Raw genomic sequence first — 16148 nt, 5'->3', positions numbered from 1 at the left:
TTTGGCCTGGATGCATAATTCTGGTCTCCTTTGAAAGGTCAGAAGCTAAATTAACACATTTATTTTACCATTACAGAGTAAATGGAGATGCAATAAAGAAGAAATATGATATTTTCATTCTCGCCTCGTAAAAAAATTTAAAAAAATAAATAAAAGCTGTGATTTAATGCAATAAACCATCATAAGATGGATAATAATGCAACTGAAGATATTTTAATACACCTGGAATTCAATTGTAACCATAAATCTGATGAAAATAAACTAAAATACAACAGTTATCATAAAACATTTTCAAAATATACCAGGCGAATGTCCATATTTTGGCAATATTTACTGTTTAAGTGTTGACTTTTATTGGGAGTTATCTTTAAAACACTATTTCTGTCCAGACAACCAAGTTCCAAATACCATAACATTGAAATATTGATAAAAAACAGTGAGTATTCATCAACATTCCTGTCACCAAAGGCACTCCCACACTTTCCAGGCCTGTAGCAAATGTAAGTCAGCGTGTTTGATGATCACATGCTGCCCCAAGTACCGGGGGCGGCTGTGTTCAACAGGATTTATCATTTTCAAGAGATTTCAAGAAAAGTACAGTTTAGGACTGAGTCAATACAAACAAGGTGCAAATTAAAATTAGGAGTACAAATCATGGGACGGTTGAATTTAGACAATTTATTGTTTGTACTCTTTTGTAACAGCAAAAAAAGCAAGTTTTCTAATCTGTGAATTTACATTTATGAAATTTACATTTATGAAATTTACATTTATGAATTTTTTGACCGGTGCAGTGGTTTGCACTGTCGCCTCGCAGCAAGAAGGTCGTGGGTTCAAACCCCGGTTGTCCCGGCCTTTCTGTGTGGAGTTTGCATGTTCTCTCCGGGTGCTCCGGCTTCCTCCAGCGTCCACAGACGTGGTTAATTGGTGTCTCTCAGATTGTCCTTGGTTGTGGATGTGAGTGGTTGTTTGTCTGTGTGTGGCCCTGCGATGGACTCGCGGCGTGTGTGTGATGCCAGCGGTTGAGGATGGATGGATATCAAATTTGGCCATTATGAAAAGAAGATTAATCAAGTACAAATAAGTGTTTCTCTGTGTGTTATTTTCTGGGAAACCAAACAATACATTTTTCCAAAGTAAAGCAAAACTTTCATCAATATTTTCAGAAATAAAGCCACATACATTTTGCCAGAAATTCTTCACAACAGGGGAAATGCTGGGGGGAAAGAAGCAAAAATGACGAGAACAAAAACAACATGAGGAGAATAAAGCTGAAGTACCATTTCACTTTATTCTGGAAAATCTTATTTTCCCCCATTTAATTCCTAATCCTCTATCGTATCCACCACAGAAACTACAATTCTCAGCAATGTCTCTCTCGTTGCTAAAATCACTTGTGCACCAAGGTCGTCTTTCGATTAAGTCGACTTCTGTGCCGTTTGCCTATTGGTCAGATTTGGTCAGCTGACAGGGGAAGTGAGGGCATGTGACTCTCCGGGCCCAGCTGCTGTTTACATGACAAGAAGAAATGTCGGTGTAGTCGCAGTCTGTCGCCGTCAGATTGCTTTTCTTTTCAAACACCTGAACCCGCAGCCTCTTTCATACGTTGCTCGTCCAACGCGTGAAGATGTTGGAGGCGGATCAGCGGCCGGACAGAGACTCCCTGGAGGTGTGTGTGATCCCGGAGAACCAGCACTGTGGAGAAGTAGCAGACGTCCAGAAAGCTGAACTGGCTCCTGGAGGCTCCCTGCTCGGGTGTCTGGGGGCCCGGGGGCGGCTAGTGGTCTGGGACCCGGCTGACAGAGAGGCCCCTCCGGCTGCAGCGGACGGCTGCTACACGGAGTGAGTCTCACAGCCCGAAGTCACTTCAGACATCTTATCATCCCAAAAAAATCTGCGTTTATAGGAAAAACTCATAAATAAATCAGCTTTTAAATATATAAAATTGTCATGAGCAGCAGTGGAAGAAGTAATCAGGTGTTTTACTTAAGTATAAGTTGCTCTGACACAAGTACTGTAAAAGTCCTAGAAGTATTTAGGTCCTTTACTAAAAGTACTAATGGGCCAAATAATGTTTGAGCTTCACTTTTACAGCCAATCACAAATACTGATCTTGAATTGTTGCTACGACACTAGTTGACATGTAAAAATAGTTTTGATTGGTCTGAGACTTGTATAGTGGGCGGGGCGGAGCCTACATGAAGGACATCAGAGAATCTGTAGAAAATAAGCTGGACATGAGGCCCTTTTCCTCTGCGGGACCAGCTCCACTCGCCTTTGTGTGGTTTTCCACTGTGGAAAAGTTGTACCTGCTTCCAGGTCACTTATCACTGCGTCGTCATTGCGTGCGCCTGACAGAGGCCAGCAGCAGAAAGTTTTACATTTTACAGTTTTCACACGTTATTTCATCACTAAATCCACTTCTGAGGAGCTTTGAGGTGAGAAATCAGCTGTGTAGATGTTGAATATTGCCAGTTTTATGAAAAGAGTTGAGGAGCGGCGGAGGAAGCCTGCGCCAACCCGTGGGAGGAGCTGGCGAGGCCGGCCAGCCGCCTGCCCTGGTCCCACCGTCACACAGACCGCTGACGCAACAACTGCAGAGGAAAATCAAGAGACAACTGTGTGTGTGTGTGTGTGTCGCATTAAACATTACGTCGCAGCAGTTGTGTGTGGCGTCGCTATGACGACCAGCTACATTGAGGGATGCCATCTCTGGGTCTGCAATGGAAAACGGATCACGGCCAAACCGAGTGAGGAAATTTCACTCATCAGGGCGATAAAGCAATTATCCGTAACAACAAGTTAAAATGTTTCTGAAAGATGTTTCGCCAGGCGCGTTCAAAGTCAAATAGTTTTTGTAAAAATTGTCATTTGAGGTTCTTTTTTAGCTCGCCAACACATGTACCAACAGGCTTACTGAAAAATTAGAAAGAAATTGAGGGAGCAAAACAGGTTATAGGTGTATCCGTTATCCGTGTAAAACCTAAACTGTTTTAATTACACGACACACTGTGCAGAAACACTCACCCATACAACACAGTCAGTTCACTTTTAAATGAATTGTATTTAAGATGCTGTTAGTTTGTCTCAGCAAAGACAATAATCTCAGTTTCCTGCAAAAATTTAAATGATTTCAGCAAAAATGTGTTTTTCTCTCTTTACATTTAACTTAAACAGCTGGTGAAGTGGGCCAGAGGCAACATGCCGATACTCAAACTCTCACAATTACAAAACAATTATTCTTTTTGGCTTTATTATTATTATTATTATTATTATTATTATTATTTTTACAAATAAACATTTAAGAGACCCTTGGCAATTTATAAAAATATCATTGGATCTCATGTATTGCTTATTAGATGGTGTTGTTAGTCATGTACCAAAACAAAGGACTGCATTAAAAATGTCACAAAAGTATAATCAGGAAAATGTACTTAAAGTATTAAAAGTAAATGTACTCAACATAGAAATAAAACTGTCCCCTGTGACTGTTGTACTATTATGTAGTATGTCATGAGATTATTATTCCTCGTGCATTCATGTAAAAGCAGGATTTAACTATTTTGTATCAGACAGCAGTTAATGACTTTTTCCAATAGTGAGAAATGTCATCACAGCTGCCCAGAGCCCAAAGGGACACCTCCAGAAATCTGACTCTGTAAAGTAACTGATGCTCTCAGATAAATGTAGTGAAGTAAAAAGTACAATATCTCCCTCTGAGATGTGGTGAAAAGAAAACACTCAAGTAAAATATAAGAACCTCGAATTTGTACTTCAATACGTGACTTGAGGGAAAGTACTTACTTACGGTCCACCACTGAAAAGTCCTGCATTCAAAATGTTACTTAAGTACAAAAGTTCTACCATTAAAATGGACTTAAAGTACACATTGTGCAGAATGGGACATTTGAGAATAAAATATTGCTACATAATAATTTTTGATGTTTTAATGTGTTAATAATCACTTTAATGTTGTAGTAGCTCATAAAGGTGAAGCTAACGTGGATTACATTTTTATGAAGTACTGTTTTATTGTTTTGATCGGTGGACGCTTACGGACTAAAGGAATAGAAATAATCAAGGAATGGACACACATGCCGGTAAAGCTGAATGAATTATACTTTTGGTGCTCATTGTTTTCATAAAATCAACTGAACGATTGAATTGTGGAGAATCTAACCGATGTACAAAGTGTAGCATGTCCATACTGGCTTAAAAATGAACATTTACATTTGTTGTACATCCAGAAAACCTTCGAAATGAAGCTTTACGGTAGTTCTGTGGTCTCAGGATCGATGCTAGTAATTCCCTAGCTAATGGCAAAATATCTTAACGTGCTCAGCTTTGTGTCCGCAGTCAGAGAAACAAATCAAACTCTTCAAATGTTCTTCCGCTTCTAGTTTTTTCTGGGAGGAGGCGTCCGTCCACAGTCGGGGCGTCAGCAGCTTCAGACTGCTGGCTGTTGGATCTCAGTGCGACCTGAAGCTGCTGGAGGTGGAAGCGGAACGATCAGCGTCCGTCTCTCTGCTCTGTGTGTCTGAATGTCCTGCAGATCGCCTGCTGCAGACCGTCAGAGAGCAGGACCCCGGTGAGTACCAGGCCCACCGTCGACCCTCGGACGGGGGTCCACTGACGCTGCAGTATCAACCTGACAGAAGACTGAAGACACTGCCGGTGTGTTTTAGAACACCCTCAAGTTTCTAGTTTTTATTTAAATATAAGTAGATCAAGTCCAGGGAAGAACCTTAAATGGTATAAAAATGATCAGCAATGTTTACGTCACCAGAACTGTGACATTTTCAGAGATAAAATTACTGTAGCATCAACCGATGACCGGCTGCTCAGTCTGAGGGTGTTTGCTGTAGCAACTTTCACGGCTTCATTTCCTTCCGCTGCTAAAGACAAAGTTTAGGTCAGCAAAACTGAGAAATATTTGTCAGAGATGTATAGCTTTCAGAGATCAAGTAATAAGTTAACAACTTCAAGTTATTCTGCAGCAGTGGAAGTTTAAATTTCACATTTGACACAGTTTTTATTTTATTTTTTTAAATTATAATTTTTTTTTGTCTATCAATATAAACACACACGTTTATGGTTTTATCTATTTATTTTATTTTTAATTTTATTATTATAATAACACACACACGCTTACTGTTTCATTTATTTTTTTTAACTTTTAATTATTATAATAACACACGTTACTTTTTCATTTATTTAAATTTTAAATATATATATATATATATATATATATTTTTTTTTTTTTTTTTTTTATTTTTTTAACACACGCACGCGCTTACTGTTTTATTTATTTACTTTTATTTTTACGGAATTTTTATATTTTATATATTTTTTATAATTTATTTAACACAACTTTTACAATTTTATTTACTTATTTAATGAAATGTATGAAATCAGTTGTTCTCATGTAATTTATATGTAGCTTTGGCAATACTGTTGTTAGACATTCATTCCAATAAAGCTGATTTGAATTGTGAGTAAATGAAACACATTTCTACAGTAAACACCTTGGAACAGCCTCTTAATACACCCTCAGAAACTATATTTCCACTATATTGTGACTAAAAAGGCAATTAATAAAGACCTGTTGGTCATCGGTTGATCCTTGTGTGAAATAGTGAACAAAACTTCCTTCATTTGTCTCTTTCAGTCAGTTTGCTGCTTTCTTTGGTACCATTTAAGGTTTTTCACTGGACTTAAACTACTTAGATTTACATAAGAACTACAAACATGGGGGAGTTCTAAAACTTGTGACCAGTAGTGTATATTGTTAATGAATGTTATAATATTACTGATTGAGCCTTTGTCTTTAGGTGTGTGTGAGCTGCAGTCGGTGCGCGTGTTGTCGTTTGCTGCCGGCCGCTGCTGCATGCTGCTGAACTGTGATTGGCTGCTGCAGCTGCAGTGGCAGCAGACGGAGGAGGAGCCGCAGACGACATCCCGCTGCAGCATCCGGCGGACTGAAAGCGACCAACACACTGCTGTCCACCACTGTGTCTGCAGGGAAACCCTGTTCATCCTCAGCTCCACTGGACTCATATGTATCCTCATACTCATACAAATAAACCTACTATTAAATCTGCTGCTACTAATTAGACCAACATTAGTAATATTAATTATAACTGATCATCTAGCTAAGAATCAGAATCGGAACTTCCAGGTACATTTTCACATACGAGGAATTTGTCTTGGTATAAATTGTATTTTTCATAAATATATGAAAAGTAAGGAGATCAGAAAATGTACAAGTATACAAAAAATACAATAATACAATGCAGACAAGTATAACCTAAATTATCAACCATAATAAATAAGCTAACTAGGCTAAACACAACTAAGCTGACTAGAATAAGAGAAACTAATCTAAATTGAATGAAACTGAACTAAACCAAATGAAGAATTAAACTGAACTAAATCAAAGTAAGCTAGCCTTGGAGAAGTTTAATGAACAAAACACTGATAAATTAACAGTTAAACTAAATGAGTAGTTAAACTAATTCGGTAACTAAACAAATTTAAGCTGAAGGAAATTAAACTGAACTTAACCAAGTAAAACCAACCCAAACAAAGATGAGTGAAACTAAATTAAAATAAGATAGCCTCAAAGAAAACATGATATTCTGCACAAACTAAGAGAAAGTTGACAGATTATTTGGAGTTAAACAGATGAACTAAACTAAACTAACATAGTCTTGAAACTAGTGTTAAAGTAGTTAAAGAATTTTTACTAAACTAAAATTATCAATAGAATATGAAACAATTCTTTCGCCATGTCAGTGTTGCAGAGATATCTACTGAAGTTAGCATGCTAACTAGCTAGCTTCGGCCAGTCCTGTCTCATAATGCCACTTTGTACCTGGACAGGCTATAGAGAGCCTAAGTCACTCACTTCCGCTTCCAGCTCATGGGACCTTATTTCAGAAAAAATATGTTCGGTAGTGAATGGCGAGAGACAACTTTTTATCGCGTTAGAATTGAGCCCTGAATTACACAGATGATGTTTGTCAATTTAAAATAGAATTTTGCAAGTCAAGAAAGTCGCAGTTTGTCGTAAAACAGTAAAGTTACATGTTGTTTTGTGTGAAAACCGTTCAACGAACTACATCTCTCGTCTCGCACAATATACGTCACCAACATGTTAGCGCGGTAATGCTAAGCTAACGTTCGTTGCTTTGTGGCTACTAGCTGGATTACTTAGCCGTGTTCCACGCAGAAATATATCTCACCTGATGTGTTTAATCCAACGACTCTCAGTCCTTTTATCGTATCATCCTCTCATTTAAGTTTTTTGACGTTAGCTTCAGTCATTGACAAAGAAAGTTACGACGTCACATACGCGACTTTTTGGTTTGTGGTCTTTGTAATTATGTATTTTCAAAGTCTTATACCTGAACAGTTTTACATCAAACTGCGACTTTCTTGACTTTAAAATGTATTTTTTAAATTGACAAACATCACATGTATGATTCAGGGCACAATTCAAACGGGATCAAAATATTTGTTGTCCCTCGCCGTTGACTACCGTACAATATTTTTCCGAAATAAGGTCCCATGGTGGTCCACCTGAAGGGGAGGGACTTAGGCTCTCAATAGTCGGTCACAGGAGCTTCCAACACAGAAGTGGTTTTCTTGCTGACTTTGGCTCCTGGCTGACCCACGTCCTAAACCCGCCCCGTCTTTGTCGTCCCCAGAGTCAAGCCCCATCCACACTACTGCGTTCTGCTTTTAAAACGGAGACCTTTTTCTACGTTCGCACCGCCCGTCCCACACCTAAAACAGAAGTTTGACAACACTGCCGACGCTGTTTTTTGTTTTAAAACTCCGGAGAGTGTTTCAGTGCGGACGGGCGAAAAACGGAGGACTTTAGAAACGAAGACGCAGACGCTCACGTTTGGCTTCCTGATTGGATTTTATAAGTCACGCAAAGCAGAATCACGATGCTGCTGTTTGACTTGGTATTTTATGAAAATATTTTGTACCGGGCAATCAGAAATACTTTATTGATCCATGAGGGGAAAGTCTTTAAGTAATAAATAACAAATAAAACACATAACACCTGATAACGTGGCCTTCACTTGTACTCTCTGTCGCCGTATTTACTTTGCGACGACTCCCCAGTAACAGTCCCAGCTCATTATTGGTCCGTGCAAAATCAAATCTGGTGTGGTTCTTTGTCTGCATTACTTTAACAGATCCTTTAATTGGAACCGACCCTCTGCTTCATGTTTACACCGGCACGCGCATGCTCAGTGTACGTGAACGGTGACAAGATGGGTTGTTTTAATACAGACGCAGATCAACTCTGATACACAGCTAAAATGCTGGTGTGGACGGAGATCGTATTCGTTTTTAAACTACTGAAGCTAAGCTATGAAACGAAGATAGCCTCAATGAAACTAAAATAAACAAAACTAAGTATAAGCTAACAAACCGGAGATAGACTAACATCAAAGTACACACACAACTAAATTGATGTAACTTAATCTCATTCAACAACACTAATCTCTGGTCTTTTCCTGAGCTTTTATCAGCATCTCATGGTCTTCCTCAGTGGCTGGATGACAGCTGAGCTAATGAGTTAAGATTATCACTTTGTAAACTCCTCCCAGCAGCCTCTTCTTTAACGTGACCTCCAGCTGTTTATAATATCTCCGATGGCAGTCTGCTGGCCTGCGTTGACCTCCCAGCTTACCTGAGCTCTGACCTGGCAGAGGACGACCTCATCTCCCCTCGTTCCTCCTTATCCTCCTCTTCCTCCTTCTGCCTCCTCCAGGTGTCAGCCGATCTCAATACGGTCGTAGCCGTCACTCAGTCTCACGCTGCCGTCGCGGTCGACCTCAACCGCTACTTCAGGTACAGCAGCAGGGAAACGAGCCGAAAGCTCTACAGCTTTTGGACACTTTTCCCATTTTTAGTTCTTGTTTTTATCAAACACGTCATTTCATGTTAATCAAAATCCCCGAAGCAACAATGAAACACATAAATGCCGCACAAATGAGGTTATAAGCAGCACATTATAGAGGAAACATTGCACACGGGAACAATGTTGATTTGTCTGCCCACTGAACAGATCCTGACTGCACTACAGAGACATGGCCCACTGCCTGTATTTTTTTTTTTAGCCAAATGTTCTGATGTGAATGTTCCTGAATATTAAAATGATTCACTACAAGAAGCTCATCGGATCAGCCCATCCATCTGCAAGTTAACCAAGCTTTGGTGCATTCAGAGGTAAAACAAAACAAACTTCAGATTGTTATTTCTGTCTTCCAGGATGTATCCAGACCACCTACTGTGTGCTGCTCCCCCCTCTCACCCCCCGCTCCAGCCCCATCACCCAAGAGACCAGGACAGCCTGTCGAGCTCCAGCTGCAGCCTTGCCGCCCTGGGAGCAGCCTTCAGCGCTGACCGGTAAACGCCTTTTACTTTAGTTTATTTGACAGGATACAGAGACGTGGATCATCAGCGTGTGAAGAAATTGTCATGGAAGACATGAATATGTCCAGGACTTCATTCCATCGTGGTTCTTGAAGTTCCATCGGCCATACCGAGGTGATAACAGGCATACAATTACAATACCTACATTACTATGGCTGCTTGAACTGGCAGCCATAGTAACTCTTAATATTGTTCCGATTACACAGTCTGAAATACGTCATCAACTACTAATTACAGGCTTCCTCTTGGAAAGCTTATTGGTAGTTTTAAAGAAATATCTTATCATTGTTATGCTGATGACATCCAATTTTTCATATATATATATATATATATATATATATATATATATATATATATATCTTTTAGCCAAGACAAACTGTCCTTGTTGCACAATTGCTTTGCCTCCATTAACAAATGAATGGCAGACATTTTTTTTGCAACTTCAGATAAAACTGAGGTGCTGATTTTTGGCAGGCCTTTGGTGCTCTATCGTCCTCTGACTACACTGTTATGAGAAATCTGGGTGTGTGTTTTAACAGTCATGTTGAATCTGTGGTTCCTGCCTGTTTTTTCCATCTCAGGAACATTCTTAGATTAGATCTGCTTTTATTTCATAATGATTGGATTATTGCAACGTACTTGTTTAAACGTATTCCCCATAGACCGACTGCAAGTTGTACAGAATGCAGCTTTAAGACTTTTGTCTAAGACCAGCAGGTGATCGCACATTACTGCTGTGCTTGGTGCCCTTCATTGGCTTTTGATTGGCTTTAGAGTGCATTTTAAAATTTTAATCATTACTTACAGTGTCTTGCATGGTCAAGCTCCCTCTTACATGCAGGATCTATTGCACGCACACACTTCTGGTCGCTCTCTGAGGTCTTCAGGCCAAACCTATTATTATGCTTTTTCACATTTCTTGGCATTTCTATAATGTGACCATGTCCGATGTTCCTGTTAAACATGACCAAAGCTTCAAATAATGAGGTAAAAGTATTTAAAAGAGGTCCCTGTGAGACAAAATCTCAGATATCCCCCCTGTTCTGAACGCTCAATTTTAAACTTTAAACGGCTCGGTGTGTAGAGCCAGATTTCCATATACATTTACATTTATTCATTTATCTGACGCTTTTATCCAAAGTGTCAGCTGCATTAATGCTCTAAAAGTTTTATTATGAAGTCTACAGCCGTGCTAGCTGCTCTATGAGGCTGCTAGGCACAGTGATGCTCTGAGCTAACATGCTCACAATAGTATTCATTTATTTATTTTAAACTTTTATATAACCAGGCAATGCTCATTGAGATTAAAAAGCATCCTAAGCAGTAGCAAGTCGTTATATAAAAACAACAATACAGCTGTCAAAAATAGAAAACAAAAACAACGCAGTTAACAATAACTGACGCAGCAAATTTACAATCAGAATGTCAAAACAATGAAAAGTAATGGAATCAGCCTCCAATTCCTTAATCAATGATTTTAAATGGCCAGTAGAGACAAGTTCTTTCAATTTGTAATGATAGTAAAACTATGATAATATTTAGCAGGTATTATGTTACGACAACTGAGTTTATCATATGAACATTTACTAATTGATGTGATTAACAGTCTGTTGTAGTACAGTAGTTTTACCATTACCTATTTTAATAAATAATTAATAGTTTTAATCATTTTTCAAGCAAAAATACAGACATTGACTAGTTCCAGCTGTTTACATGTGAGGATTTGATGCTTTTCTTTGTCTTGTCTGATAGTAAGTGAGATATATTTTGGGTTTTAGACCGTTTAGACTGTGACACTGTGAAGATGTCACTGGAAATTATCAGGAGCTTTTGTCATCATTTAATTTGTTTTAAGTTTAAGTTTATCTGTTCTTAATTTTTATTAGTTCACTTTTTAAAACCTTTTTTCGTGACCTCTAACTTTGACTCCTTTCTAGCTCCTGGAAAGCTCGTCTGGCCTCCATGTACAGCAGAGCTCTGCAGGATGCAGCTCCCACCTCCTCCTCCTCCTCCCCCCAGCCTGCCGGGACCTCCTGGTCTTCCTCCCTCCGCCACCTGAAGTCGCAGCAGGCTTCGCCCTCAGCCCACAGCAGAGTGCCTTGCGGGGGGGCGACCGTTGCTTTCTCCATCCCCGAGTCGTCCACTCCGTCTCTGCTCACCGTGTCCGAGTTCTCCGCCCAGCTTACCTTTGTCTCCCCTGGCAACAGACAGACCGCAGTGGCCTTATGGGATTTAGAGTCAGGGAAGGTTAATTACCACCGTGCGGAGGGCGTGGCGGCTCCAGTTCAGCGCTGTGGAGAGAGACAGCACAGACTCCTGCTGAAGAGTAAGTCAGCCACTGACGCGTCTAAAACCTCGGCGGCATCTACAGAGACTCCAGCTTTGACATCTGAGCTGTTGTAGCTGCCCCACAAAGTATTTTATTCTGTAAAAAAGAACATTTGCTGCAAAGAAACTTGCAAAAAATATATTTACAAGCTGGCAATGTTTCGGAACTAGATCTTCATCTGGCTCAGCTCCTCCATGACATACTGAGAAACCATCTTTTGTAGGAGGTGACTCGTTTGTCTGCACAAATCACCCACGTCCAAATGAAATTGGGCAACGTTACAGAACATTCATTCACATTTCCAGATAGAGCTTAAGCTTAAATACAACAATCTCTGTTGTAGGTAGGTGTAAGATATCGTCCCAGAGAGATTCCATTATCAACGGATGTAGATTTCTGTATAGTGAATGTAAAGAGAGTAAAATGTCACAGACTGTAGTATCATAATAAACACAACATGTGACCTCACAAGAGATATGAGACAAAAATGACATAATTTATAAAAATTTTAACTAGAAAAATAGAAAAAGTCATCACCATAAATATTACTTGCAAACCTCCACATTATTATACAACAAACACATCAAGGCCACAAAGTTTTCATGCAGCGTCAGAACATACATATCAGAGAACAATCCACGAAAGGTAAATAATAACTGTTTTTAACGTTTTGTATTTTGTGTAGACGTTCGTGTGTTGGGTTGTAATTATCTGCGTTTGTGAGCGTTCCTCTTGGAAAGATCTGTTAGCTGTTTTTGAAAGGAGACTATTTTTAAGCCAATGCACCAAAAATCTCTGTCTGTCTGTCTGCAGAGGCTGGGCTGTTCCAGGTCTTGTTCTCAGTGTCCCAGCAGGACTTGCTCAGCAGGTTGATGTTATTTGGGAGCGCAGCAACAGTCGACGCAGTCTGTCACCTGAACAGCTGGGGGCGCTGCTCCATCCCCATCCACGCCCTGCAGGTAGGAGGCAACACGCACCCTTACTGACACGGCACAGACTCAGAGGAGATTGTTAGAATGAACTAGGGCTGTCCCCGACTACGGATTTACATCAGAATCGTCAAGTCCTGCCTGTAGTCGACTGAATCATTTGAATCATGTGTGTGTTTGTGCGCGGAGATTGCGAGCTGAAGCTAAACTGAGGCTTATTGTTGACCCCTTCTCTCTCTTCATTCACCGGTCTTGTGCAGAGTTTTGCGTGCACGCCGCGGTCCCTCGCGGGTCTATTTCAAGTAGCCGGCTGTTTTAAAAATGATAAAATAATATAATAATAATCTTTGTGTGGTTCATCAACGGTGATAAATGATCTGAAAGTCCCGCGAGGTGCGAACAACTCTGCACAACATCTCTTCAGTGTTCCTCTGCTGCCATCACACATGCGCACTGACGCCCCAGGGTTCGGGTTACAGTTTCGGGTTTATTCATGCACTTTAAAAACATTTATAGAAAGTTTTATTCTTCTTTTTCTGTTCTTCTTTTTACATGTTTGTTTACAGCATTAAATGTTTAAATGTGTGTTGTAACAGGCTGTATATTAACTTATTGGGAGAAAACTGGTAGTTCTGTGTAAAATCAGACGTTGAGCACCCCCATATCGCCAAAATGGCGTGATTCTTGTTTCGCTGCGAAGCTTCGACTGTGAGATTGACAGTCGAATCAGGCTCCGTCCATCGAAGCATCGAATCTTCGGCTATTCGGGGTCAGACCAAGATGACATCTGGATGACCTGTAGATAAAATCCGTCTCTCTGCTGTTTATTTTAAAGCTGTTTTTTTGTTCTGCAGGCTGGACTGAAGAATCGTCAGCTGGACACGGTGGATTTCTACCTGAAGAGTAAAGAGAACATCCTGAACCCTGCTGCAGATCAGCCTGCAGCATCCACACTGAGCCTGACAGACAGTACGGATACACACTTCATAAACTGTTTATAAAGAGACGATTTACTGCCTCGACTTTTCTAATCTTTCACTTTAAATGCCTGAATCCAAATTCTTTGTAACGAAAAGTGGCTTTTATCATCGACGTTTCATACATGCTGTTGTGCATAAAGCTGTGTGTATTGTATTTGTTGTGTGTAGTTTATGTGTCTGACCTGTGTTTGTGTGTGCAGGTGTCCAGGAGTTGTGTCCTGCGTTGGACCTTCTGTGTTCGGCTGTCAGAGAATCAAACAGCGAAGCTCAGAGCCGACAGTTCTCTGAACAGCTGCTCAACATCACCATGAGCTTTGTCAACACACAGATCCGTTCAGTCCTGTCCAGCGCACAGTGTAAGGCAACACACACACACACACCTCTGTCCTGTCCAACACACATCATGAGACAACACACACACTTTTCTGTCCACGGCTGTAGATGTTTAGTTTTAAACAGGGTTTTCGCAGGGTCTTAAAAAGTCTTAAAAGGTCTTAAATTTAAAAAGCAAAATTTAAGGCCTTAAATTCGCGAGTTTGTGTTCTAGGTCTTAAATATTTTTAAACAGGTCTTAATCATCGATGTAACGCTACTGCTCATTGAAATGCTTCACAACACGCTGACTCCGTGTTCAAAAAAGCACAACAACGCCTCCACCTGCTGAGGAAATTAAGGACTTTTCATGTCAGCAAGGATATTTTAAATCTGGTTTACTCGTCACTCATTGAATCCATTCTCACCTTCAACATCTCATCCTGGTACAACGTCCTCACTGTCAAACATAAAACCAAACTCTCCCGCATAATAAACCACTGCAGCAATATAATCGGCTCATCACAAAACCCCTTATTTGAACTGCACAACCGTTCTGTGATCAGGAAGGCCACCCTGATCACAGGAGACCCCTCTCACCCTCTCCATCACTCCTTCCAGTTACTGCCATCAGGCAGACGATATAAAGTTCCACTTATCTCTCTATCTATGTCTCTATCTATCTCTCTCTCTATCTCTCTATCTATGTCTCTATCTATGTCTCTATCTCTCTGTCTCTAGCTCTCTATCACTCTATCTCTCTATCTATGTCTCTATCTGTCTATGTCTCTATGTCTCTATCTATCTCTCTATCTATCTCTCTATGTCTCTATCTCTCTATCTATCTCTCTATGTCTCTAACACTCTATCTCTCTATGTCTCTATCTCTCTATGTCTCTATCTCTCTATGCCTCTATCTCTCTATGCCTCTATCTCTCTATGCCTCTATCTCTATGTCTCTTTCTATGTCTCTATCTATGTCTCTATGTCTCTTTCTATGTCTCTATCTATCTATGTCTCTATCTCTCTATCTATGTCTCTATCTCTATCTATGTCTCTATTTATGTCTCTATCTCTCTGTCTCTATCTTTCTATCACTCTATCTCTCTATCTATGTCTCTATCTGTCTATGTCTCTATGTCTCTATCTATCTCTCTATCTATCTATCTATCTATCTATCTCTCTATGTCTCTATCTCTCTCTCTATGTCTCTAACACTCTATCTCTCTATGTCTCTATCTATCTATCTATCTCTCTATGTCTCTATCTCTCTCTCTATGTCTCTAACACTATCTCTCTATCTCTCTATGCCTCTATCTCTCTATGCCTCTATCTCTCTATGCCTCTATCTCTCTATGTCTCTATCTATCTATCTCTCTATGTCTCTATCTCTCTCTCTATGTCTCTAACACTCTATCTCTCTATGTCTCTATCTATCTATCTATCTATCTCTCTATGTCTCTATCTCTCTATGTCTCTAACACTATCTCTCTATGTCTCTATGTCTCTAACACTATCTCTCTATGTCTCTATCTATCTATGTCTCTATCTCTCTATGTCTCTATCTCTCTATGCCTCTATCTCTCTATGTCTCTATATCTATGTCTCTATCTATCTATGTCTCTATCTATGTCTCTATCTCTATGTCTCTATCTATGTCTCTATCTCTCTGTCTCTATCTTTCTATCACTCTATCTCTCTATCTATGTCTCTATCTGTCTATGTCTCTATGTCTCTATCTATCTCTCTATCTATCTATCTATCTATCTATCTCTCTATCTCTCTATCTATCTATCTATCTATCTATCTATCTCTATGTCTCTATCTCTCTCTCTATGTCTCTATCTCTCTATCTCTCTATGTCTCTATCTATCTATCTATCTATCTCTCTATGTCTCTATCTCTCTATGTCTCTAACACTATCTCTCTATGTCTCTATGTCTCTAACACTATCTCTCTATGTCTCTATCTATCTATGTCTCTATCTCTCTATGTCTCTATCTCTCTATGCCTCTATCTCTCTATGTCTCTATATCTATGTCTCTATCTATCTATGTCTCTATCTATGTCTCTGTCTATGTCTCTATGTCTCTATCTATCTCTCTATCTATCTCTCTATCTATCTCTCTATGTCTCTATCTT

General features: G+C 39.8%; 1 protein-coding gene across 2 annotated transcripts in view; it reads left to right on the top strand.

Moving 5' to 3' along the window:
* The first annotated feature begins 1493 nt into the window (after positions 1-1493).
* spg11 (SPG11 vesicle trafficking associated, spatacsin) overlaps positions 1494-16148 on the top strand; it is a 47700-nt gene continuing 33045 nt past the window's right edge. For both annotated transcript variants that reach the window (XM_046036197.1, XM_046036196.1), the window contains exons 1-9: positions 1494-1842; positions 4401-4588; positions 5832-6059; positions 8655-8871; positions 9292-9429; positions 11394-11782; positions 12599-12744; positions 13569-13683; positions 13895-14050. In XM_046036197.1, coding sequence (XP_045892153.1) covers positions 1628-1842; positions 4401-4588; positions 5832-6059; positions 8655-8871; positions 9292-9429; positions 11394-11782; positions 12599-12744; positions 13569-13683; positions 13895-14050 — 1792 coding nt within the window. In that variant the 5' untranslated portion in view covers positions 1494-1627. The remainder of the gene's footprint in view (positions 1843-4400; positions 4589-5831; positions 6060-8654; positions 8872-9291; positions 9430-11393; positions 11783-12598; positions 12745-13568; positions 13684-13894; positions 14051-16148) is intronic.

The sequence above is a fragment of the Micropterus dolomieu genome, linkage group LG22 (genome assembly GCF_021292245.1).
Source record: "Micropterus dolomieu isolate WLL.071019.BEF.003 ecotype Adirondacks linkage group LG22, ASM2129224v1, whole genome shotgun sequence".
NCBI lineage: Eukaryota > Metazoa > Chordata > Actinopteri > Centrarchiformes > Centrarchidae > Micropterus > Micropterus dolomieu.
This window is presented reverse-complemented; position numbering and strand designations above follow the sequence as displayed.